Genomic DNA, 26,520 nt, shown 5'->3' on the forward strand with positions numbered 1-26,520 from the left:
AAATCTATTCCTAATAGATCGAGAGCCAGCGACTGCCAGACCTTCGTTATTTTATAAAGGCTGAAACTTTGTGTGTGCATCTGCCTTACAGTAAGTGTGAAACGAAAGACTACTACGGAGTTTGACTGACGGTTGCTTTAGGAGATATTCAAAAATAACCTAACCTATCCCAACTTTTATCTTTTTACTGTAATGTCTTAGTTTATATTTAAAATGACATCATTATAGACCACGTTTTTTATGCCAACAATTGTTTATTTCATGCGGGAGAAAAGATATGACCTAATCTTTAAACAGACTTTGATGTCCTAAGTCTTTTCTCTTGTACGAAATCAACGATTGCTGTCATATAAAAAGTGATCCTTATTGATGTAATCTTTAATATAAGGGAGGATACGACTGTAAAAAAAAATGCTAAGTAGGTACCTAATGTATTTTTTAATATCTTCCAAAGCAACCGTCAGTCAAACTTCGTAATAGTCTATCGTTTATACACACTGTAAGGCAGATGCACACACAAAGTTTCAGCCTTTATATAATAACGAAGGTCTGGCAGTCACTGGCTCTTGGGCTATAACTTTCTTTGTCAACAAGATAAAAAGTGACAGCAATGATTAATGTAGCTTTAACTTTTGGACGTTTGTGCAACTGATGGTTAACTGATTAGCAGTTTTAATTGAACGCACAATTTTATTTAAATTGAATTTTTCTGAGTAAAGCCATTACAAGATATTGTAGCAGGAATGACTATTTTTGCATTAAAAAAAAAAGAAAATAGTACTCGGCAGTTTTAAGACTTAAAAATTATTTACACTTAACGTAAATATGATATATGGGCACAGTACTAATAAACATGGCATCATTCAATAGATTTTTTTAATTTTTTCGTCTAAGATCTTATCAACAGCATATTTTATTTATAAACAAAATCACAAAACTAAAAATAAAGTCACAGTTAAATTTTCTTATTTTTTATTTTAAGCTAATATGATACACAAGTAAAATTTTAAATCTTTACATTTTATTTTTATAAAATAGTTAGTATTAAATACATATTGTTAATGGTTTAATTGCTAAATATTTACAACTCCATAAAACAACTATACAATTTATTAAATGAATAATAATTTAATAGACATGGTAAATGGACAGGCAACAAGTTTCAACATTCATTCTTTTTGAATTTTTTACTCGTTTCATTCATCACATCATCGAGTTTGTTTACCCTTCTCGACTTCAGGAATGAGTGACTGTCACTTTCACCAATGTTTTGCCGAATACAATTCATATTGGATACGTTCTGATTATGTACACCATGCTTTTTATCACCCAATGTTTTATTATTCTTATTAACTATTAAAGTATTTTGAATGTCTTTAACCAAGTCACTTGTGTGTAACTTAATAGGAATCAAAATTTGATTTTCGCTATCACCTTTCTTGATAAATTCCGACTTTAAGACCATAGATCTATTTTCTGCATCACTTGAAACTCTTATAGCTTTCCGCAAATGTATAGTATCAGAAGAGTCTGCATAGTTTCGCTTCACCACTATGTCACCAGTAGGCATTTGTTTGACAAATGTGAGGGTTGCTGTTTCATTGTCCTTGCCATCGGATTTTAGTAATTTGCTTGAATTGCCTTTATCACTTTCAGATCCATCTTCTTTTTGGTCTTCAGTTTCAATCAATTTACCTAATAGATCATAAAAAAATATTCAATACATTTTAAAAGAGGTATTTTTAGTAAAAGTCTATAATAAGTAATACATACCATTTAAAGTAGGGAATGTAATATCAGGCAAAGTCAAATGCGAGTCTGGGTTATATTTGTTCATCAATGATTTCAATAAAATGGAGATCTCTTCACGTTTTCTAGTCACGACTATTTCGTCGAACCAACTGGCTAGTTGTTTTATAGGCAAAGTGTAGTCTAATATAGGATCCTGCAATAAGAAATTCATGTTAAAATATGCAATTAAATTTTCTGAATTAATAACAGTCTTTGTATGGTACCAAATATTACCTTAAAGAATTGCTCAACATACTGCAGCAAATACAATCCACAGTCAGTAAAATTATTTTGCTGTGGTATTTTAGGGCAACTACCTTTAATATTATCCTTGTTGAAAATTTTATTTTGGGAGACCTGTAAACATTTGTAAGAATTAAAGTATATGACAACTAAGAATTAGATTGGATATTTATTTACATGTGTACATTTACTTTACTCACTTTAGCTTGATATTCACAAGTGAGATAATCTCTTAATGTGGCAACCACTCTAGATCGTGATGCCCCAGCTAACGAATCAAATATTAATATGCATGGTCTGAAAAGAAAAATATTATCAGTATCACTAAGTGGATAATTTAATGTTTTTTGGAGATTATATTTAGTCAACAGACTGCTATTGATGGCAGATGCATTAACACACCTAATAATAGAATCTTTCCCATGTTGGTATACAGATGTTTCCAAGGCTGATCTGGGAATGGAAGAAAACTAGACTGTAACATGTGCTTTGGGATATGAATGAAGACCATTCAATTCACAAAATGCTTCAGTACTATAGAGAAAACCACACCTGCTAGGGTTGATTAACATGCTATATTGAACATTTGTTCAAAAGATCTGAAACTGCTTAATTTCTCTAAGAGTTATGTACTTACTGTTTTATAGGTTCACTTTTTCTGTGTGGTTGAATTTCAATTTTCTTTTCAATAGGACTTTTGTCAGTTTCATCTTCATCAGAATCACATTGCATGTCCAAATCACTTTCCTAAAACAAGTTAAGTGAAAATTTACGACTTTCTAGATCTGTACTAACTTCGCAAACTACATATAAAAGTTTCTCCAACAAATCTAAAAACTTCATTACATTCAGAGATATATGTATAGTACCTAACTACTACTTTTCTCTGATAGATATCTTTATTATGTATTGTCTCTAAGAGAGCATTTATGAGACATTCAAACAGTTGAACTAAAAAAAGAACCTGGGTATACCTCAGCTTCAGCCTCATCACGCTCACTAAGATTGTCCGAGTCACAACTTAATGTAAGTTGTTCCTGCTTGTTGAGTGGTGTGATTGTCGTGTTTCCTATCTGCATAGAAGATCTACGTTCTGAAATTACAACAAACATGTTATAAAAGACACTAAAAACTTGTGTTCTTTTGAAGTTGACTATGGTAGGTTGCATGTTACCTTTTTTTCTAATCTCTTGTGGGGTAACAAGGCGGTTATCTATAGTACTCCGGCATCCATCTAAGCTTGGGTAGCAGATAATAGCAACAAACCAGTGACAATTTTCATTAATAGGAACTACAATAAAATCTTTGTCGAAAATGTTCACATTTTTTGTCCATGTCTTGACTCTCGCATGACGCTTTTGCGCCGGAGTTAAATTACTGTCCCATTCATGAGGATTCGAACTTCTGTTCACTTTACTTGGTTTAGTAGTAAGCCTTTTGTAGAAAAATGTGCTAAAAATATGAGTCTTTTCTCTCTGACTGTGTGTTAAAACATCATGAACTAAATGTTTCAAATAAAAATCTATGATGACATCATTTAAAAACTGATCTTGGGCTAGGCACATGTAGTCTTCAGTATTAATAGGTATACCACCTTTCCCAGGTGGATAAATTAGAATTTGCCTTATCTCAGCAGGATTGGAACTGTGGACATATAAACACAACAACATCAGGATGATGACAAATTTGAGGAAATACAAGTTGTAATCGTGGCTTTCTACACACCTCTTAGCTCCAGAAGAAATGGAAGCACTTCTTGTTGTCATTTTCGTTACATTATTGCTTTCTTTAGGACAGGTTCTCACTAATATATCATTGGCTTCTCGAGCAGTCAATTCATCCATTACTTTCCCAAATAAAACTTTAAGTATAATTTTAGCTTCATCTGATATTGTTTCTGGTAGCAATGTTATCCTTTTGAAAGGATCAATCTTGGACATTGGATTATAAAAAGGACCTGCAAAGATTTAACATGTAACCACATAGTTTTATAGCACAACTATGCAAGAATCTTTAGGTGAAAACCAGTCAAATTTCTGCCAAGCAAGAATTTAAAGAAAATTTATAGAATGACAAGAACAAAGGGACCACTTTATGTTGTCACAGGGCACATGATGAAACATTAATAAAAAAAAAAAACAAAACCTTGGCAAGTTATTACTGTAATCTAATGGTCTAAAGTGTAAACTGTGAAGTTGTTTGAACCACCAATTTCATCAATGTTATGACCTTACCTGACTCTTCCGTCATATCCAATACTTTCCGAATATAGTTACCACATTTGCTCATGGTGTATAAAAAAATCACAGGTAAACCTTTACCAAAGTGTACCAATATTCTAACAACTTCTTTCAATTGTATTTGTAAAGCCACATCTCGTGATTCATTTTTGAGTGAAGGTGCAACAATTTTTATGCCCTTTGATGATATGTAAACCTGATGAATGAAAACAATTACTTTATAGTTATGTTTTAAAATAAAACATAATTTGTATTACTTGCTCATAACAACCACCAGGTTATTCTATAATTTTATATAATAAAATATACTTAATTGAACCAAATATTGGTAATAATCAAACCTTTTCTTTTGGGGTGTATCTGTAGGAACCAATGCGAATGGTCCGACAGTTGAGTGATGTGACTTGTATGCAACTCTGGCTGATTTCTTCTCTGCTGCCATCTGTTATTAAAAAATATATGTTTAAACTCAGATCTATTGATACAATGGCATCTGAAGTATATCTAAGCATTTCCATCTCTAGTGATAAAAAGCGAAGTCTGATTTATTGAAAGGTGAGCTGTTGAGCCTGATTAATTAAATAATAGATAGATAATAATAATTTGTAGAAATATAAAGTGGTATTGTTACATATTTACAAGACAAATTATTGAACTTGAACAAAAATAAAACTTTTGTAAGGTAGTTATTATAAAGCAAACTTAAACTGTAACAAAGCAAACTTTTTTTGCATTAAATTAAAAGTAGAATTATATAGGATCAGACAATAGTCTAAGGTGGACTGTGCAATTACTCAGTTATGTTGCCTAAAAATGATTTACACTATTTGAATATGTTAGTAATACTAGTACCTATAAAAATTGATTTTATAGTTGTTTTGTGTTCTTTTTTATCTTTGAGACGAAGAAGTAACAACAAAGGCTAGCATGGTGTAAGAAATTATCTTTATTCTTAGCAGTGTCTTTATTTCGACAGTGTTTTTATGATTTTATACTTTCATTGCTCTGAAGAAATAGGGTGTAGTTGTGTTTCTATCTCAGTAGACATGCGATTCTTTATATTTTATAAGCTACGTTGTGTGAGAAAAGGGCGAGAAGAAATAATCACTTACAAGATTAGAAAAAGGCAAATAACAAGTATTGATCAAAAATCATAGGAGTAAATTAGTAAGGGAAAAATCGACAGTGTCCACTTGTCATGTTCGCAGTTAGCAACCGATGAGGCGAGTTTTACGTATATATAACAGAAAAGCTTTAAAATAAAGGTTTGTACCTGTATCACGTTTGAAAAAATTCCTGGACATTTTGTCAAGCCCGTGAATAATATTCACAAATAATAAAATGTATGCGCTAAACAAGACGCATTGCGACCGATCCACACCTCCACAGATTCAAAATAATTTCATTTCATTACGAAAATGGCATGCCGCTTGCACAGATAATTATCATCGACTTCACTGAATAATGTTGCCAGAGCGGAATTATTTACCGGTTTTTAATACATTACCGGTTTTTGTTACAGTTTCGGTTTTTAAGCTTAACCCCTCTGCTCGACAAGGTTTTGACATATGACTTTACCGTTGATTCGGCGGGATATTTTGAATCGCGACATGGAACTCAAAAATTTGTACTAACTTTCAACACATAAATTCTAAGTCCGTAATGCCTGATCAGAAGTATTTTAACTATAACTTTAGAGCTCACTTATTTGACAACAACGTGCGAAGGTCAAATGGGGTCAGTTAATTCAGAAATAGATAATAATTACGGTGTTTCTAAGTCTATCGAAAAGTTAGGCATTTCAAATTTGGTGAAAACTTACCAATAAATAATCGCATCACTTTCTCAAACACAACACAAACGTCATATTTATAACATTTTCAATCCGTTGCAATACATTTCGTGCACTTATTTATGATTCATAACTAAAAAATCAGCACATAAAATACACAATAAAAATGAACAATTTACAAGATCAAAGTCAAGTAGAGTTTGGAACAGAGTACATTTTTTTTTTTCAATCAGCGGTGTGCATTCGATACCTAAATCGGATGTTTATTATAAATAATCGAATACCAATTTTATATATATTTTTTAATAGAAACTTATTTCAATTTTATTTCTTAATTTTAAATTATAGGTTCAATTTGTTTTTGTTGTGAAGAAAAAATATTAAAGTTTTATGAAAGTTTTTAGCATAGGTAAAATTTTTATACTGGGTGTCCCATAAGTCCTTTGAATTTTAAATTTCGAATAAAATTCAGATGGCGCGCCGGAATGGCGCGCGGGGTGCGGGGATAGCATCAACGGTCTTTCAGGAAAGTTTTATCGGAGCAGACCGTGGTTTTTGTGTGCGTGAGTCACAACAATGATTCGGCCACCATTGCGCGGCGTAAAGGACATTGGGCGAGATGTTTGAATGTTGGTCTACTCCCCCTCTAGTAATGAGTCATACATCATTTGAAAGGTCTTTTTAAGCGTTACATTTTGTACTTACATACTACTTACCAATTCTTAGTACTTTAGATGTTAGAACATGTTTAAGGTTTTTTATCGATAGTTAGTTTCAAGTCCTTAGATTCCTTCTCTAGTAATTAATTATATGTCACTGGAAAGGCCTTTTTAAATCGAACATTTCGTACTTAAATACCTCTAACAAATTGTCAGTACCTAAGAAGCTACAGTAGATTTTAGACATAGTTATTATTTCACTAAACATGGTCCAACTCCCTAAATACTAACAAATGACAATCGCCGCCGTACAAGAAAATACTTTATATAACATAAGCTTTCTATTGATGTATTACTTAATGCTAGAGGAGAGGTAGATCAAAACGCTCATTGTCCTTTGGTGGCGAAAAAAAATTGCTTCATTCCTCTAGGCATCGACTTAATATTTTTGATCCTAATGATCCCGCAGGACTTCTGAGGATCTGAGGCGGATGACGGGGAGTAGCGACCCCGCGCTTCTTTATAGCTTGTCGGTCAAAAATAATCTTTCTTGTTCTACTAGTCAATGCAATTTATTTGATACCCGTATTGACAGATTTGTGAAAAGAAAAATAAGTCAGCGGCGGCCATCTTTCTTCCATCTTGGACCAGCTTTCGATGAACAGCGAGTAGCAGTTCCGACTACCTATTTGCCCTTTCAAACAATAAAATCGTCATAAAATTTTGCGATAACTACACCTAACTACAGCTCTCGTCAAATAGCTTTGCCGCTCAGTTAAAAAGTCGGAAGTAACGAACCGCCATTAAGTTTGGCAGGACTACAGGAATTCTGTACATAAAACACCCGAAAAAATAAATAAGTCTTCAAAATTTGCGGTCTTCAGAAATCCTAAAAACCGAAAAAAAAAAAATATTCCGGCTACAACGTATTTTCTACCACTGATTTTCTAGCATTTTTTCAAAATAAATTAAGTCATTTTACTTTTCCTAATTTATTTTCAGATTATAGTATACAAAAGTGCAATTTAGTAATATTATAATATCAAATAATATAAAATTATTAAATCGATTCTTTATTTTAACGAATCGGATCATTCGATGCAAAACTTCTATCACCGTCGCCATCTTGTCTATGCGTCTTCAAATTAAAAAAAACAACAAATGTAAACAAACATGGCGAGTTCGATCAGAATTCCCGGTAATTACGATTGGATTTTCAAAAGGTATATTACTAAAGGGATGCTAAATATGAAAGGTTTGAATGCGTCAAAATAGTTTAAATTTATTTAGTTATTTTATTTAGTACTCACAAATACGGTTTGATTGGAAAGAAAATAAATATGAGCGTAAATAATTAGGAAAGTGTATGACTCATTCGCAGACCCCGATTGGGGTCTAAACCGAGCTTACGGTGACATTGATGTTCAGACCCCAATCGGGGTCCGCTACGGATTTGACGGTTAATATTTTTCTATCAATACATTTGTCAAGTCTATATAAATATATATAAATGGAATGGTCAATCTGTTTGGTAGTATTTTTTTTTTCAAGGATGGACAATGTTTTGTATTTCTTGTAGTATAAAAAATATGAAACTGGCTATAGTGTAAATTGGGAGACGAGACGATCGGGAATACACATTTTTCTTGCAAATATCATGTGCCTTATTACCGACTATAATACTCGCGACGTTTTCTAATCTTTAATTTTCTATTTACGGTCGAATCTGGTGATAAACTGAATAGAGGAATTCCAATCAAGCTTTCTCACAGCACTCGATTATTGAAGTTGTTAAAAAGTCGCACGAGAAATCTTGTTCTCAATACCGTTTGGCATACTAGGCGCATTTTTATTCTTTGCTAGCTTTTGCCCGCGGCTTCGTTCGCGTGGAATAGTGACTTCCGGCAGATTTCTGGTTTGACCAATAGATGGCGCTGTATGTCCGGAATAAGTTTTATTTTTATTTTTTTGTTGTAATAAAAACTATCCTATGACCTTTCTCAAGTTCCAAGCTATGTCTGTACCAAATTTCACACAAATCGGTTTAGTAGTTTAGGCGTGAAGAAAAGACAGATAGTTTCTTTCGCATTTATAATATAGTTTGGATTATTTAGGGGATTTTTTATGCACACGTCAACTCTTACATAAAAATATTTTCGTTTAAGGGGCGTTCTAACGAGCCTAGTATATTTTGATTACGTTATTATAAGAAAATAACACTTACCATCCATGTGGTCTATTCCAATGCCGCTATCTGGAGTCCCCCCTTCTATTTCACTGAGTGATGGTTCCTTCATACTTATTGATTGTTCATGCTAAAACAACATTTCATGATTAGGATTCTTCTTGCTAAAGCTGTTACTTTTGCATTTTAATGATTTAGGTTGTCTTTCTATCTCAATCTTACCAGACTCATCATGGAACTATTTGAATCCTCTTCATCCGAACTTAGAGTTAATATGACGGGCTCTGGATCCGGCTGCTTGCCACGAGGCTTTCTAACTCTAGGCGGCTTTTTCTCTTGTGCAGGCTGCAAAAAGCATATAGTCACACAAGAACTCAATTTATATCATACTTGGCGAAATTGGCTATTGATACTTACAGTTTTATTATTTAGCGTCTTCATTGTAGTCTTTAATAAATTTAACTTAATTCCTTCCCCACATGTACTGTAACAAGAAAATAATTAGTTTTTGGTGCCTAGTAAAATCAATTCTGAATAAGGCTATTTTGCATTTCTGTGCTTACCTTTGTTTTTCCAAAACCGAAATTGTTTTCTCTGGTTCTTTTTTCTTTTGATCTACTTTTTTGCTTGGTACACCTTTAGGCTCCTCAGTGAATACGCGTTTACACCTAAGAAAGCATAATCATAATGTCAATGAACAATGTAAATGTGTAATGTAGCTGAGTAGCATGCAAGTTGAGACTTCTCGTACCGTTCACAGCGACTGAAGTCGTATCCAGTGTATCCACATGATTTACAAACAGCTAGCATGCCGTCTACCAACCGCGGCGGCGGCGACCGCGGCCCTGGAGATTCTGGACTGTTGTTCACTACAACATATTCAAATATAATTATTGTGTTTACCTTTTTAATTTCAATCTGACTAAAGAATTCATTGTGGAAGCTACCATATACTATTAATAATGTAGCAGATAGACGAAAAGCGCATCTGCCGTTGTGACTCTTGTCATATACATACCATTATCTGGACACTGGGATTTTTCAGGTGTAGACATTTCACTATTTTGAGGTTGGGACGTATTGGGGGAATTTCTACTACTCATATCTCCTCCTATTAAAATCTGCAACAATATGTGTCCAGTTAATACAACTGCGACTAAAGTTATTATTATTATATTACAGACAAAAACTGCATGATTAACGTACCGGGTGATTTTCTAACATTTCTTCAATTCTAGTTGTTGAGCCCACTGACACAAAATAGTCAATTTCACTACTTGTGTTTTGCATACATTGTATGTGAGTATCCGCCGAAAAAGGAATGTTAATCTGAAACAAAAGCTGTTGACCTTTAATAAATAGATAAAATGAATAAATAAGAAAGTAGCTAGAAGATAGTGCAATTCTGTCTAAACGTATTCTTGTTTCTCTGATATCCTGTTTCTACGTCTAATAACGTACATTACAGTCCACACATCGAAACCGTTCAAAAACCAGCTACCAGCGGGGTGTCAACGTCTCGAGGCCATAGCCCATAGTTTTCTGCTACGAGCTACGTCCATCCCGTTTACTGTTTGTTTCTTATAAACAATTCACCAAGCAGCATCTAAATTATTAAATTTAGGTTAGAAATATTTTAACAGCTACATACCTGTTCAAGCACTTCTTGAAGTGTGCAGCTTTCTTTTGGCACTGTGAAAGTGATTAATCTCTGTTCACCACTTTGGAGGAATATTAACATTTTTGCAGACACTGTTTCTGACATTAGCTCCGAGGGACCCGACATGTTTTCGTTGTTTTCTAGAAAATAAATTATTATTAAGTCATAGTTGCATCTAGTATTGTATTGAATGCGACATGAATAATGACCACTATACCTTGTGGAGCTATTGTCAGATTGAGTTGTTGCGCCTGCATCGGCGGAACTCTTTGCACAGGCCGCTGCTGCTCTTTACTACGTACCACGGTCTGTCTACCGGCATCCCTGTATTTCATTTCAAATTATAAACATGTAATTGACCCCTCAAACTATTCAAACTCTGACTTAGTTTATCTGAATGTTTGGTGAATTGACTACATTTGTTTGTTCTATCTGGTTAAAACTAGTTCAGAAAATCTATATTCTACCGTAATTATTTTTCGTCTACTGTATTGTTAAGGGATTCAAGACTAGCAGTAAATAATACCGTGCTTGCTGTTGTTGTTGTAGAGGCGTGCGTAGCGGCTGCTGCAGTCGCTTGTAGTCGGCGAGAGTTATCCTCTGGCCGTTGGTTAGGGTTAATACTTGTCGTTCTTCCTCCATGTCTGGTTCCATCAGCAGCTGTGTGAGGGTTTGCGGGTGTTGCTGTACATGGGGCTGCTCGTACGACAACTGCTGCGGCTGGAAGGCATGCGGCGAGTTGAAGGTGAGCTGCTGCTGCACGGTCCCGGCCACGTGGTTCGGCCGCATCGCCGGCGGCGGCGTGTGGAACTGCTGCGGCGACGGGTTCATGTTGTCATTCACAGAGTGTTTAGTGAGTATCGCGGCTGTAATACTCTCTTCGAGATCATCCATATCGCTAGCATTGTTCGGTTGAACTACCACCTTCTTAACTTGCTGCACTTGTTGAACTTGTTGTGGATGGGGTGAAGATCTTTGCGGAATGGTAGTGAGGGCGTTCTGTTGAGGTAGAGGTCCATTGTTCTGATTTGTCGGAACTACCGTATGTTGGGCCATTTGTGAAGGTAAGTTCTGCGTTACTATTGTCCCTTGCGGTGTTATTATTCGAGTTGTCTGTGAGTGAGCCTGGTTCTGTTGATTGAGGAGCTGGGAAAGACAAAACAATAGTTTAGTTACAATCATTAACATAAAGTGTATATCAGATGTGATAGCGATAGAACAAATCAATGACTTATGAGTTAAAGTGTATGCTCACTTGATGAGTGGAGATCTTGAGTTGGTTGAGTTGTTGTGGATGAACTTGCTGTCCTAAGACATGCTGTGCGAGTTGATGCTGCTGATGCTGTTGGGCGTGTTGGTGTTGCTAAAACGTCATACACATCACAAATAAGATAGATAGATAGATATTCTTTATTACGTACACCAATTTTACATTTTTGATCTTAAACTAGGTATTTAAAGTAGGTGACAATGGAATAAGCTCACAGAATTTAGGAAGGTGCGTTTCAGAAATATCAGTTTTACTACAACTACCAAAGTTTTTCCTCGAGCCTAAATCGCAACTCATTAGCGCCCCTCATGCGTACAGTTCTGACCGCGGGAAACAGCACGCGTCGTTCTATTGTACGTACGTGTAGATGTGTCGTGCAGTCCGATCTGGCATCGATGCGAGGGCATATCTCACAGTTTAATGCTCGCATCACGTGTAAACATAATTTAAAATCTTCTGGATGACCCTTTTTGTCTGTATTCCTTTACCCAGTCGTCGTTTTTTTCTTCTGTTTAAACTAACTACAAAACCAGCTAACGCGATGACCAAACAATAGTCCTTTTCTTTACACATACCCACAAACTTCCACATTTATAACATTAGTAGGAAATGTAGTGTTTATGTGATGTTAAGTACCTGTAGTGTGTGGTGTAGCGGAGTCCTGGGCCGCGGCGGGCGGTGCTGCGCGTGCTGCGCCTGCGGGTTGAGCACCCGCGGCGACGCCGCCCGCGCCACGCCGCCCGGGGGGACGGCCTGACCCTGCTAAATTGTTATACAATTATTTATACAATAAACCACAATTTACACTATTATTGAAGAAGGTTGAAGAAAGTTATGTGTGTTTGACTCTGATTATTTTGTGCTTGTAGTGAAGATATGTGATGCTTGCAATTGCAACTGTACAAAAAATATAATGTCTTCAGTGAGAGCATACAGAGAGACATACAAATTATCAGAGTTTGCTTAGCCTTCTGCAAACTATGTTTGGGGTCAGCATTCAGTCTAACCAGATGCAGCTGATTACCAGTGTTTTACAAAGAACAACCTAGTTACCCGGGTAACTCATACTTGTAAGCTTTGAGAAGCATTCAGCGCAAGAAATCAGTGTTTTTTTTATAATTTAAAGTTCTGAGGGTAGGTCATGCACCTTCTTATAGGTTAAATCCTTGTCAAATGACAATCAATCTGTCAATCTGCTAAAGGCAAAGTAAAGGTCCCCCGAACACCAGCTTTTTCGCGCGCTAGTAATTTTGTTGTTCACGGGTGGAATACTATAGAAGCTGTATTGAATACATACGGGCTGCATAGAGTTGAGCATCCGCTGGGCATGCGGCGCGGGCGCTGCTCGCTGCGCGGGGCGACGCGGCCGCACGGGCCGCACGGGCGCCCGCACCAGCGTCACGCCCGCGCCGCCCAGCGTCGGGTTCAACAGCCGCGGAGCACTTGGCCGACCACCGCCACCCTGTGTCATATTAACCGAACGTTGAATTTCTGAAGTTAGCCATTGCTGTAGTGCTGTAGTGTTTCGTTCGTACATTTTGATTTGGGAAATTGTTCATAAACTAAGTATTTATTTTATTCACACAGGTAAAATGTTCAAAATTAGAGTAATGTATGCTTTATACTGTTGAGGTATTTCCATTACACGAAATAGACAATAATGAACTACTATCAGTAAGCAAAAGGAGTTTGTTATAGAAACCGAATACTGACAATTTCATATTTTTTCTTATGTAAACGAAATAGGAACAAATCAGATAAAACCACAAAATTCATCATCAGCTACTACCAAATGAAACACCGAACTTACAGCTTGATTTATGTATGCTGCATGCATAACAACCTGCTGGTGAGAGATTTGTTGTGATTGCAAGTGTTGTTGGTGTTGTTGCTGCTGCTGCTGTTGTTGTTGCAACTGGTGCTGGTGCTGCAACTGTTGCTGTTGTTGCTGTAGCTGCTGCAGGTGAATCTGTTGTTGATGTTGTTGTTGGAAGTGCTGTATGAGTTGGGGTGACGCTCGCGACAACTGTTGCTGTTGTTGCGGGGGCTGAAATACATTATATGATGCTGTAGTTACTGTTACAGCCTTTTTGTCGTCCCACTGCTGGGCTCAGGCCTCCTCTCTCACGGAGAAGGATTGAGCATTAATCATGTTGCTATAGTTACATAGTTGCAAAATAAATGCATTATCTTATGTGAAATCTGATTTATGTATTAAATCAGTTCGTAAATAAACACTGTTTGTTGTTTTGTCAATGCTACATGCATTAAAGACCATGAAACATAAAAGCTGTTTTACAGATACTCTTTTATAATAATGGTGTCTACGGACGATTTCAGCCACGGCGGCTGTTCAGCTGCGCAGGACATATTATATTAGTGCACGAGCATTTGCGCAGACACAAGTGCACTCATTATTCCTTCTCTCTCATAGCCCGAAGGGACGGCAATCCGACACGACCGGAGAGAGATCAGGCGCAAGACCGACATTTGCGTGCTCTCCGATGCACGGGTGAATCAATCACCAACTTCCAGACTACGGGCATATTCTTTTAATGATTAAATGACTTGATTTCCATACCGTCTGTTGGGGGGCATGTTGCGGCGGCGGCGGCGGGGGCGGGGGCTGCGGCGGCGGCTGCTGCGCGGGATGTATCACAGTTGGTTGCGAGAGCACGTGCGCCGGACTGACGAGCTGCTGTCGCCAACAAACAACAGAATAACTACCCAAACTCATTACATACTCATCCCAGAAACTTTTAGCCACTGCTTCATGTTAGTCAGATAACAGGACTTGCTTTAGGTGTCATTATCATAAGCGTGAACCGTTCTGTACAGGAGTTTGAAGTATTACAGAAAGACTTCTATAAGCATTGTAGTTAGTTCTCGCAAAACTCAATGGCGGTACGTAACTGAATTCCGCGCACATGTGGCCCACTGTCGTGCCCCTGGTCTGAAATGTTAGGCATCAATGGGTTTGCCTAAGATATACAGTGCAGGGTCTCGATCATATTTCGTAACTAAAAAAAGTTTGGCGAAACCTAAAGTAGTGCTTGGACAGTTCCGTAAGTAAAGGGGGTGACATTTATACAATGGTTATATCTTTCTAATTGTAGAACAACAAAAATATAATTTTGACTTTTAATATGTTGTTATACCTCTACCGTTACCGGTGTAAATGTAAACATTAATTGAACCAATACAGTATTGTGTATCAATTAAATAATTCAGATTAAGTAATTTCAGGTTAAAGGTATCTCCCAACTAGCGCCACAGTACCTAATGTTTAGACTAAATGCTGCTCTCTGACAAAAAAAGAAATTTACAGTGTTTAAGACTTAAATCTATTTGTTATTGAAATTAAAATATTAGATGCACCATTTTAAAGATAAAGCATAGCATTCATTTTAGAGTTGTAAATGAGGACTAAATTATTTACATCTAAATAACCACATCCACATACTTATTACTATGTGTAACTAAAAAATAACTGAAATAAACTAACATAATAAGCTATTATTATGATGCCTGTTTTAATGTACGACATTGATAAATTAAAATTAAATACATAAAATTCATGAAACTTTGTTAATATTAAGACTCCCTGTTAATGATGCACATAATCAATTATGATATTTTAAGTTTCACATTTGCGTTTTGCCCATGCTCCATTATTAGTAAAATGGATCCAGAAAAAGACATTATTTACCTATGTTAGTTTCTTAACTATGTTATTTTGCTACTTATGTACAAGACATATGAATGACCTTGATGATAAAGTGACACACAAAATGGGGTAAGTTTCATCCCTCCCAGACATATAGCTGATCTATTTAGTAAGAATTACAGGTATTATCACCAACAATAATGCAGAACTAAATTAAATTATTAAACTTGTATCTTATTCTACTGTGTACTGGTTAACCAAATGAAATTAAAGTAATGTAACCAAATGAAAAGTCACATGCTAAGCATATTACACCAAGGAGTTCTAAAACCATAATGCAAGTTTTATTCAGTGCATAAATGTAATACACAATGATCTAGTCAGGAGACATACATGTTGTGGTCGCTGTGGAGATGACTGTTGCATCAAAGATGCATCAATGATCTGTTGAGCCTGTTGTAACACAACCTGAGCATCCACAGGTAAATCGGATGTGTAGTAAACCTACAAATAAATTATGTGTCACAATTATTCCACATTTGTTATCAACTAAACATATTTTGGTCACATACATTATTGTCTTTGCATAACCCAAAAAATTATATAATACATAACACTTTCATAAGTTTTGTCACTTGGGTTTCCTGAATAATCAATTGAGTAAATTAAAAAGATGATATCAACAATACCCACTTGGTGCCTGTGTAATGCCTGCTGCTGTTGCTGTTGTTGCTGCTGCTGCTGTTGTTGCTGTTGTTGTTGTTGCTGCTGCTGCTGTTGTTGTTGTTGAAAGTCGGCACGTGTCGGTGGTGGAGGGGGAGGGGGTTCATGTCGAATAATGTACTGGGGCTGATATTGCAAGCCATCACTCACAACCAGCTGAGACTGAACACCTTCACTTACTATAATATCATTAGGCTGGTCTGCTTGCTGTACCACAACCTAGCAAATAAACAAACAAAACAGTCAGTTACAACTGGAAAACATTTGCATAGTAACATGACCTTTCAGAGAAGACTTAATCATTGTTTGTGGCAAAAAAACATTGGATATGAAGAGATCAGTTGATAACATTTTTCTTTACCTTAACATACAACTTACCTGTTGTTGTGCATACTGTTGTTCATCTTGATTGACTATTATTCTGTCCAAGCATAAGTTTGGACAATATCTTTGTAGATCTTCAAGAGTCAATGACTGTCCTTGTCCAACTATTTGGTAATATTGAGCCATTGCAAATGCTTAGCCTAAAAATACATACAGTGTTTAAACCAAGTTTGTGTGGCATTACTGTGTTAAACTTTCTCATTATTATGATATTGAATTAACAGAACAAAAGTTATATAGAACAATGAGAATTTACAAGACATACTTAAAACAGTCTATAAATATACCTATTGTTACCTAAATGACCAAAAGAGGGTCAGATATCTCAATAGATTAGTGCCGGGCCAATTTAGACATAAGGAATAGTGAAAAAAGGCTGTCCCAATGAATAGCTCAAATCCTCACTTTTCAATAAAGAATCTGGATGGTGTACATATCACAAGTATCATAACCAAGTCTTGCATAGTATAAGTACAAATGAAAAGTTTCTAACTTACAAAAACCATACAATTGAATTTTATTGTCAAGTAAGTGGTTGCCAAGAGTTGTATTTTTTTGGACTGTTGTATTATTTTGTTGATTTTTTAATAAATTTTGAAAAGAAATGATGATTATGTTAATAATCCTGCAATATAAATTCACAATGTTGTAAAAGAGATATGTTGTTTTTCCTAATGATAAAGAATGGTATGGTTAATATATGAATTGGAATAAGGTTATTGTGTGATTTTTAACAAAAAAAAAACTGTTCATAAAAGTTGTGAAACATCTGGTTGAAATATGTTAAAATATACCATGTTTATACTATCCATATTCTGGCTTTTATATGCATGATGAAGTCTTTCTAAAAATCATATTAAACTTGGTCACAAGTAAGATGCCTTAAACAGTATTTAAAAAAATGCTTAAAAAAACATTAAGTTAGATTTAGGTTTTATCCCTGCTGCTGTAAATAAGACCATTGTTTTGTGGTTATCCAATTACACAATTTCGATAATTCAATAAAGATATAGGCTCAAAAGAGACTTTCAACATTTTAATTGTGTTTATCATCATTTTACACCACAGATGTGCCATATTTTAATCACCAATTTCAACAATACAATCTAAGTCAAAGTCATTGCCCAATAAAAACAAAACCTAAATGGACCATACTTTGCCATACACAGGTAAAAATATACACTGATAAATACACCAGTCTAAAATGCGAGATTAGTCTTGAGGAGTTAAGATAATTTCATTTCTCAAGACATTACAACATGCAGAGCACGATTTGTTTACAAGTAATACCTGGTAAAAAAAAACCTCAGTAGCTTGCTTTTGAACTGAAGATATAACTACATTGCACTCATATTTCTTATGATTATCACTTATATTCCAGATAGGAGATGTAAAATTGCGAGGGACACCTATTTCTCGATGACAGTTATTATGCCATACACCCTGAACACTACATACGGTGCAATAACAGCAGCAATGACTTCTGAAATCGTACCAACACCTCAACTATGGCGACGACACAGCAATCACTATTTCAACTAAACTTTTCGTCTGTCTTGTAAACATCACCACTTGCGATTATAACATTAGGAACAATAAGAAATGTATCTTGAATACCGTTTACACGAAAAGAACGAAATGGCTTCGATTCCTTTGATCCAACCTAAATACTTCGAAAGGAGAATGTTTAACACAGATTTTTGCAAAGCTATAGATTCACTTCTTACCAATAATTACTAAGGACATTTTAAATGTCTTATTTATACATTATAAAGGAATTTTTAACATCAAAATGTAATTTTTTTAACGTAAACGCCAAATCGAGAAGCAATTTACATTATGGCGTGTGTGTCATTTTTTATAAATGTTTTTTTTTCAACCAGTGTTACTACCCACTAAAAAAATCATACTTATAGGTCGGTGCCAAAGGTGGATACTCTCGTTATCCACACAGATGAACATTTATTTTTTGGCAAAAATTGCCTAAGCAAATAACATGACCTTAATTACAATAGCATTAATTAAGAATATTTATTTAACGCCGTACAATAACATAATAACAAAAAACATTATTATACGAAAAACCGTAAATATAGTCAATTTTAATTTTATCTATCCAGCACGCACATCTCTATACAAAGAGTAAAATAATACTATGGAAAAAGAGAGCCCTCTCGCGCAGTTTTTATGCAAGCAACTTTGAAGCGCCATCTGGAGTTTGCGACCAGAAGTATATGACGTGTGCTATACATACGTATACGTACCTATATATATTTATAAACATAAGCATAGTTCCCAATATACCCGTTCGCCGGTAACAAGTTATGTTTAATTTTCTTGTTGTTATGCTTTGAAATACATTACAACAGGAAAATTAAACAAAATACTTTTACTGGAAAGCGGGTCTACTAGAATCAAATATTTATTTGCTAGGAATTACACAAAAATGACCAAAATACACAGACAAGCGTACGCGCAAGTTATGATGGCGGTCATCTTGTGAAGTATATTGTGTTACTATTACCAATTAACAAAAAGGTCAGATAGGTTCTCAGATTGAGAATTTTTAAAAACAAAGTAGAATTCGTAATTTAAATCATCTTCTAATTATTGAAATACTCTCGTATTTTTGTATAAAAAGGTAAAATAATTAATTTTCAATCTACTTACAGAGACATCTATCGTGAAATAGTTAGCAATATGGCATGTTTTCACGTTTCATTTATAAGATGGCGCTACTTTCTTTACGACAACGCTCAGTCAAGGAAACTGTCCCCCCCCTGTCTCTATATTTGAGCCTGCAACAACGATACGGTTTTCGTGTTTTAATTTATTACATTGCACTTTAATTCGTTTGCTTTTGCCTTTAGACTGTAGTATTTTTATGGAAATCTAATAAAAAAAGATAATTCTTGGATAAAATTAGGAGAACGTAGTATATTTGAACTTATATGACATTTTGTTGCCGTCCTCAACACTCGTGCAAATGGATGATACAGTGATTTCACCAGGTACACTGCAGATAAAATACGTAAAAAAGTTAAATATCTTTGATATTTACTTTTCTTTACCTGTCCGTATTGATTCTAGGTAATAAGATGGGAGATTCTGCTTCTGAAAGCGACTCCAGCTCGCTGGATGGCGGAGCTATGTTGCCTCCTAGCACAGTTTCTCGTGATCAGCTTCAGAAAAGAATCGAATCTCTGCAGCAACAAAATAGGTATGTTGTGATGCAAATATGTAAGATTCTGATGAGAATCTCATAAATTGACATATACAAGTTTTGTTGCATTGGTTTATAATTTGTTTTATACTTTTTCTTCAAATGTGTTTATATTCTAGCTAACTATGCCTACATACACAATATCTATTATTGCTGTTGAATTAGGGACTAATTAATATAACTAAGTATTACTTATGACAAAGTAAAAATTTTCATGTCACATTCATAACAGCTGATGACAATAAAAATGTATTGAGATTTGTTTGTGTTTTCAAGGGTTTTGAAAGTGGAGCTAGATACATATAAACTCCGAGTAAAGGCTCTTCAAGAAGAGAATCGTGCCTTGAGACAAGCATCAGTTTCTATTGTAAGTTACATGACAAGCATATTTTTATAATATGTCCTTTTTTAGTTTATTTTGTGCTCATTTTAGTTTTTATTTATTTACAGCAAGCTAAGGCAGAGCAAGAAGAAGAATATATATCCAACACATTATTGAAAAAAATTCAAGCACTGAAAAAAGAAAAAGAAACCCTCGCACATCATTATGAACGTGAAGAAGAATGTCTTACTAATGATCTCTCCAGAAAACTGAACCAGGTACGTCAAACTAAATTGATGGCACTTTGAAGTGTATTGAATTTAATAAAAATTGATTTCCTTTATTTGTAATAGAACCTTGTTATTTAGTTATTTAAATAAAGGGTTCAGTTTATAATACTATCTTATCTCTACCATATCTTTGTTATGTGCAAAAGATACAATGAGCAAGCAAATATGTCTTGAATAAGTATTAATGGGATTAGATGACAGTTAAACAGAAACAAATATAGTTGAAATATAATCTACTAGTTTTGAAATATAATCGATTTTGATTTATAGAGGTTTTGACAACCAGATGTACCTAGGGGTATTGGGATGCCCCAGTAAGGTCAGATAGGTACTCGCATGTAAAACACTGTCACTTTTTATATTTCCTGACTGTTAAATCTTTAACTTGGTCATAATTTATCAATTCCTTTACAGTTACGCCAAGAGAAGTGTCGGCTGGAGCAAACTCTAGAGCAAGAACAGGAATGTCTGGTGAATAAATTGATGAGAAAAATAGAAAAACTAGAAGCTGAAACACTTGCCAAGCAAATGAATTTAGAAAGACTTCGCAGAGAAAAGGTAATATTGTGGCTAGCAAGTTTTTTTTTCTAAGTTCAAAGGACCATGAGTCAAATTGGGCTCATTGTCCAACAGAGTTATAGCATATGCCGTTGTGAAGGTTTTTGTTTGTACTAAAATTGTTACTATGGGCACTACCTTCAATTCCATGGCAAAAAAAAGATATACACCTAAATAGGTTTACATATTACGTAGGTATACATTCTGGTTAACAGAAACGAAATGGGTCGAGATGCCATCGCTCAGTATTACTGCTCGTATCTAACAGGTAGACGCTCAGTAGGAAGTTGTGCTCATATCATTTCAATAATATGGTATCTAGGGTTAGGCAGGCACTCACAATTTAATCCACCGGCAGGATACTTAGACGACATTATTATTGATATTGATTGAAATGTTAACAAAAATAATTTTAACTGTTAGCAGCTGTTTTATTTTTTATGTATACATTAAACCTGGAATTAAAACTAGTTAAAGGTGTTCAATAACAAAACCTACACTGCCATAACAGCACTACTTTTTGCAGAATATTAGTTTATTTATGGTCGGAGAAAAATATTTATAGCAAAATAACCCAATGGATTCTTCGCAAAAATGAGTTTAAATCTTTATATTTAGTGCTTTACAAGTATATTCAAAGTGGTCTCATCTCTGTTGGTGGGTGAGCCCAGGCTTCATACATTTTTGCCCATGGTCCTTTTAGCAACCTTACGTTATTTAACCTGCATTATTTCACAAACTGTAAATTCAAATTGCTATATTGAAAAAGCTTTGGTTTAATCAGACCTTGTACTTGACCTACTGACCTATTTCTTCTGTTCAGTGTATCTGACAAGACAACCCTGACCTACCGTTCCTTTGCTTTTCTTACTGGAACAGAAAAGCAACATGCTCAATTCTGCTTATTTTACTTAAGCCACATATGGTTGATATCCAACTGAGATTCGATCACTACTCAATTACTTTAACTCAGTATGATTGTAGAGCACAATACCCTGTATACCAATGACAGTTCAATATTTCTAAGATCTTGTAGTATTAACAGAATGCCCACTAAGGTTGAAACTGCTATTGAGATTCAATTGATATCCAATTGACATATTACATTCGCAGAATTGAGCCCCTGGTAAGAAATAAACTGTAGGTCAGCCTAAATCTGAAATGAAAATTCAACTGTAAATTTTCAGGTGGAACTAGAGAACACATTGGAACAAGAGCAAGAGGCTCTAGTAAACAGACTGTGGAAGCGTATGGACAAATTGGAGGCAGAAAAGAGATCACTGCAAATTAGGCTCGACCAACCAGTGTCCGATCCAGCCAGTCCTAGGTGAAAATCATATTTTTTCACACAAATACAATATTGTGTTGTTTTGAAATTGGTTTATTTATTCATCTAATCTTTTTTACTTTTTTGGGGACCATAACATATTGTTGCTTTTGTTTTACTTGGTGCATAGTAATTTGAAACTCCTTTAGTAAGATATTTTAATTCCAGGATCGAAATTTAAATCCTAAAATTGTATCATACTGCCCAGTAAATGCATGATTAACATTGTAAGGCATGTAACTCACCTAATTAAGTAATAATTTTGAATGCATCTTGCTATATTTTCATTGTTTTATTATTAATGGAGTTTTTTCTTGCTAGGGACATTAGTAATGGTGATACAGCATCCAATTTAAGCAATCACATTCAGACCCTGCGTTCTGAGGTCGTAAAGTTAAGGTGAGTATAAATATTATTTTTTAAATACGTATATCCTGGGGCAGTTACAGCAGTGTTGTTTGTGAAGATTTTGTGATCACTAAGATTGCTGCTTAAAAAACTGACCATCATCAACTTCTAAACTCAGTAAGGATAACTAGGATTGGTTGCACACTTTCATGTTTTTAATCTGCATAATGATACATTAAAGTGATCTTGATTTCCAGGGCATAAACAATGTGCAGGTATAAATATTAAATTCTTTTGTATCGTTCATGTAGGCCTTGAATATGGATCACTTTAATATCAAGATACAGCAGGCTTCTACATACTAATTTTGCTTTAACTAAAAATGTTTTGTGTGATTTTAAAAATCTAATAAAAAAAGTAAAAATGTCAGTAAAGATTACGTCTCATATCCTTGTAGGTACGAAAAATAATTTTTATTATAGTTACAACAACATTCCAATGCACTTTTGTTGTTGGAGAAGAAGTAAAAGTAAGCCCAGATTTTTTAAGAAAGAATTTTATGCAAAATAGTAAATGTTGTTATGTTTGCAATAGAAATCAGCTAGCAGTCTCTCAGAACGAGAACAAGGAGAAGATGCATCGTTTTGCACTTGAAGAGAAGCACATTAGGGAAGAGAATGTTCGTCTGCAGCGGAAACTGCAACAAGAGGTGGAACGTCGCGAAGCTCTCTGCCGACATCTGTCCGAGAGCGAGTCCTCGCTCGAAATGGAGGAAGAAAGGCAATTCAATGAGGCTTTGAGCGTGAGTTTGTTAAATATTTAGCTTTTTTATTATCTTGTTTAAATCTATTGTTAATTTAGCAATGCAATCATTAGGCCCAGTGTAAGCAGCGTCTGCCTATCCTTTTGTCAACTATGTTGAGGTCGGCTTCCAGTCGAACTAGAGCGATTGCTCATCTGACCTTCACCCAGTTACTTGGGCAAGCCGATATTTTTTGTAGGACCGGTTGTCAGACTTAAAAAATGAGAAAATATTAAAATAATGTTATGTTAAAAAAGTTTTAACTACGTAAAATTATTAAACAATATAATTGTGCTGTAATAGATGTTGATATAAAATGTATTGTGCTAGAAATGAGTAGGTATGTACGTACGTAGCAATACTGAAATGCTAAGTAACGGTATATTCACAGGCGCGGTCGCGGAGCGTGTCGTCGCCGGGCGGCTCGCGGCCTCTCTCGCCGTACGCGTCGCCGCTGTTGCCTAACGCCGCCGGGATACCGCTGTCAAGGCCCTCACTTCATCTCAATTCTCAGGTAAATCAACAATACTATTGCAATTGGACATTGATTTTTGTTTTACAGACCTATGTATTGTTTGTTTTGTTTGAATCAGAATCTCGAGTGCAATTACTGAAGTTTTCATTAATGTGGATATGACTGACCCTGACGATACCGCCCCTGATCTCGCTCCAGTCTTGATAGATGGCTATCCTATCTGACTATGAGTGTGAAGGAACAGCGAGTCTGTGCGCAAGATTGTGCATTATAATATGACCAGTGCATATGCCCAGAAAGACAAAGCCATTCGGCCACCGCGACCGAATATAGCTCTCAACCCAGATATTAATAATACTGATATTATTACTAATCGATTGGTACATAGTACCAAATTCCGTGCTGGTTGCATCATGTTAATATGTATTTTTTGTCCAGACGCGGCGCACAAGCGACAGGTTCGTGAAGCCGGCCATCCCGGGCGGCGCGGGGCTGCGCGTGGGCCCGCTGGAGCCGCCGCTGGCCCCGCTGGCGCCGCCCGCCGCGCCGCAGCCGCACCCCGCGCCCTCGCCCGCGCTCATGCAGCCCGCCAGCCCCATGGACACCTCCTCCAAGGACTAAGTCCTGCGTCCGTCCCTCGACCGCACCGCCATGTAAGAGCAGCTTACGATTAGAGCACCCAATAGTAGTGAGCCCGCATTTCGATATAATATTTGGAAATTCAAAAGGGCGAAACATATTTATTGTGTACGGCTCCGCAATATGTATAGTGTGCTGTAGCCGCGACCGCATCGATTCAGTGTGGGACACCGTCAATTTGCTCTTACGTCGGTGCATTCGAAGCTGTAAGATTAAATAATAACTGTCTGCGTACGGTTATGCTATTGTGACGGCAGGCTGTCCACGATTCGATCTGTTATTGATGTGCAAACGATTTGAATCGGCTGCTTCGGGCAATGTTATTGTTTAATCTTATACTTGGTACTGTGCACTGTGCTCACTGCCCTGTCGACTCGGCACGCTCCTAGAATTACATCATTATTTCTGCTCGGTCGTGATTCATTTACTGATATGATTAGTAATGAACGAGATTATGGAATACAGTAGTATTCATATAGATATGTTTATCGAAAATGTAAGAGAGGAAAGGCAGAGATTGCGAAGACGTTGTATCTTTCGATTAGGATAGTAATAGCTAGTTCTGATTAAAAATCAATTTTGGAAATATATCCGGGCTTAAATTATGCGGCAGTGGGTTTTATTTTATCATAAGGCTGTGTATAAAATTCACTTGTGAGTAAAGTTAATAAAGGAGAAGGAGATAAAGATTGTAAGCTATTTGATATATCACTCTCGGGGTTTTAGCAATACTACTCCTACGCAATGTGTTTGTGGAGGAATGTAATATATGTTAGGAATGTTGTGTTGTGCCCTCAGGGCAAATTGTTGTGTTCGATATGTGCTCGTAGGAGTAGTCAGTTATTGTCCTCGGACTTAATTCAATTATGCAAATTGTCACATTTTTTTTCATGTTATAATAAAACAAAATATATGCATTACTATTATGAAGCCTTTTATTTGTATCAACTGTCTACCGCCTACCCTAACTGAGTGCGACATTTGGATTACAAGAAGCCACAAGTTTTATCACTATTGAAGATGGAAGCTACATAGGACAAGCATACAAAAAAAATACATGAGCATAACAACAATTACACAATATCTCCATATAGACCTTACTGACATTAAAGGTTATTTTGTTTAAATTTGTTTGTTACGCTAAAACGGCTGTAACTTCTGAATCGATTGAGACGTTTACGAAATAGGCTATCTCTATTAATACAGGTGCCCATTTCCTGGGGTTGCTGATAAAATAGTGGTTGAAATCTGGTCCATGGAGTCCATGTTTATTTTTACGCACAAAAAATACCTATAAGTTGGACTGGTCTTTGCGTAAATTACGAGTTCCTTCAAAACGGCTTTCCTAATTTTGATGCAATTTTTTTTGATAGTTCATATAGTCTGAAAGGTTGTTGGCGAATACCAATACTTCATTGCTAAATGAAATAGTTGTTTGGATTCATAGGAATTTTGAATACGCATGCATCGCCATACGCAATAGAAAAGTGAAAATAATACAATTTTCCGTCCTTAAACCAAAAAGAAGTCTTTTAAGATTCTTGCCTTGTCCAGTCTTGTAAGATTAAATGGATCGCAAGGACAAGTGTGGGCGAACGATTTGTTCCTGCCGACAAGAGCAAGAGAAATTACTAAAGACTTGCCTATGTAGCTAGTTTGCGGGCCGCGCGCACATAGTGACGTCACTCGGCGCGTCGGCTTGTTTGTGAGGGTCCTCCCACTTTGTGCAGCTTGAGATTGTCAGACTGTTACTGACTAAGACCCTTCATGTTTCTTCTTTAGCCCTTTGTGTACCAGGGCCACGTTACCCCTTTCGAAAAATTCCCACAGCCGTGTGTCGGCATTGCGACTTTGCTTATCATGCATTTGTACCACGATTTGTACCTTCAGGGGCACGATTCTGCTAATTTTACTTGAGTGTC

General features: G+C 35.8%; 2 protein-coding genes across 10 annotated transcripts; one reads left to right on the forward strand and one right to left on the reverse strand.

Annotated features, from left to right (window-relative positions):
- Positions 1 to 955: 955 nt before the first annotated feature.
- LOC124630358 lies at positions 956 to 18,474 on the reverse strand. Of its 7 annotated transcripts, none has more exons than XM_047164228.1 (30): positions 18,342 to 18,474; positions 16,609 to 16,754; positions 16,201 to 16,449; positions 15,901 to 16,011; positions 14,422 to 14,535; positions 13,651 to 13,887; positions 13,138 to 13,302; positions 12,477 to 12,602; positions 11,826 to 11,933; positions 11,097 to 11,716; positions 10,788 to 10,894; positions 10,562 to 10,710; positions 10,117 to 10,251; positions 9,929 to 10,031; positions 9,662 to 9,779; positions 9,474 to 9,578; positions 9,328 to 9,394; positions 9,133 to 9,255; positions 8,950 to 9,040; positions 4,616 to 4,716; positions 4,269 to 4,470; positions 3,760 to 3,991; positions 3,209 to 3,678; positions 3,009 to 3,127; positions 2,672 to 2,781; positions 2,437 to 2,487; positions 2,235 to 2,331; positions 2,026 to 2,148; positions 1,774 to 1,945; positions 956 to 1,695 (listed from the first exon to the last, which is right to left on the reverse strand). In XM_047164228.1, exons 2-30 carry the CDS (start codon positions 16,738 to 16,740, stop codon positions 1,163 to 1,165), a joined length of 5,070 nt encoding a protein of 1,689 aa, XP_047020184.1. In that variant the 5' UTR covers positions 16,741 to 16,754; positions 18,342 to 18,474; the 3' UTR covers positions 956 to 1,162. The 7 variants fall into 7 exon arrangements, with proteins under 7 accessions (XP_047020184.1, XP_047020187.1, XP_047020185.1 ...); XM_047164231.1 differs by having other exon boundaries at positions 13,684 to 13,887; positions 14,422 to 14,538; XM_047164229.1 differs by having other exon boundaries at positions 10,117 to 10,239; positions 14,422 to 14,538.
- A 928-nt stretch (positions 18,475 to 19,402) lies between these two features.
- On the forward strand, positions 19,403 to 25,524 carry LOC124630463 (coiled-coil domain-containing protein 6). 3 transcript variants are annotated; one of them, XM_047164377.1, is made up of 10 exons: positions 19,403 to 19,625; positions 19,705 to 19,834; positions 20,114 to 20,204; positions 20,288 to 20,437; positions 20,864 to 21,007; positions 22,195 to 22,334; positions 22,656 to 22,733; positions 23,277 to 23,484; positions 23,876 to 23,998; positions 24,398 to 25,524. In XM_047164377.1, the coding sequence occupies exons 1-10, from the start codon at positions 19,601 to 19,603 to the stop codon at positions 24,578 to 24,580; spliced, it is 1,272 nt and encodes a 423-aa protein (XP_047020333.1). In that variant the 5' UTR covers positions 19,403 to 19,600; the 3' UTR covers positions 24,581 to 25,524. The 3 variants fall into 3 exon arrangements, with proteins under 3 accessions (XP_047020333.1, XP_047020334.1, XP_047020335.1); XM_047164378.1 differs by having other exon boundaries at positions 22,665 to 22,733; XM_047164379.1 differs by lacking the exon at positions 22,656 to 22,733.
- Positions 25,525 to 26,520: the final 996 nt, after the last annotated feature.

The sequence above is a fragment of the Helicoverpa zea genome, chromosome 5, assembly GCF_022581195.2.
Source record: "Helicoverpa zea isolate HzStark_Cry1AcR chromosome 5, ilHelZeax1.1, whole genome shotgun sequence".
In the NCBI taxonomy this organism is placed as follows: domain Eukaryota; kingdom Metazoa; phylum Arthropoda; class Insecta; order Lepidoptera; family Noctuidae; genus Helicoverpa; species Helicoverpa zea.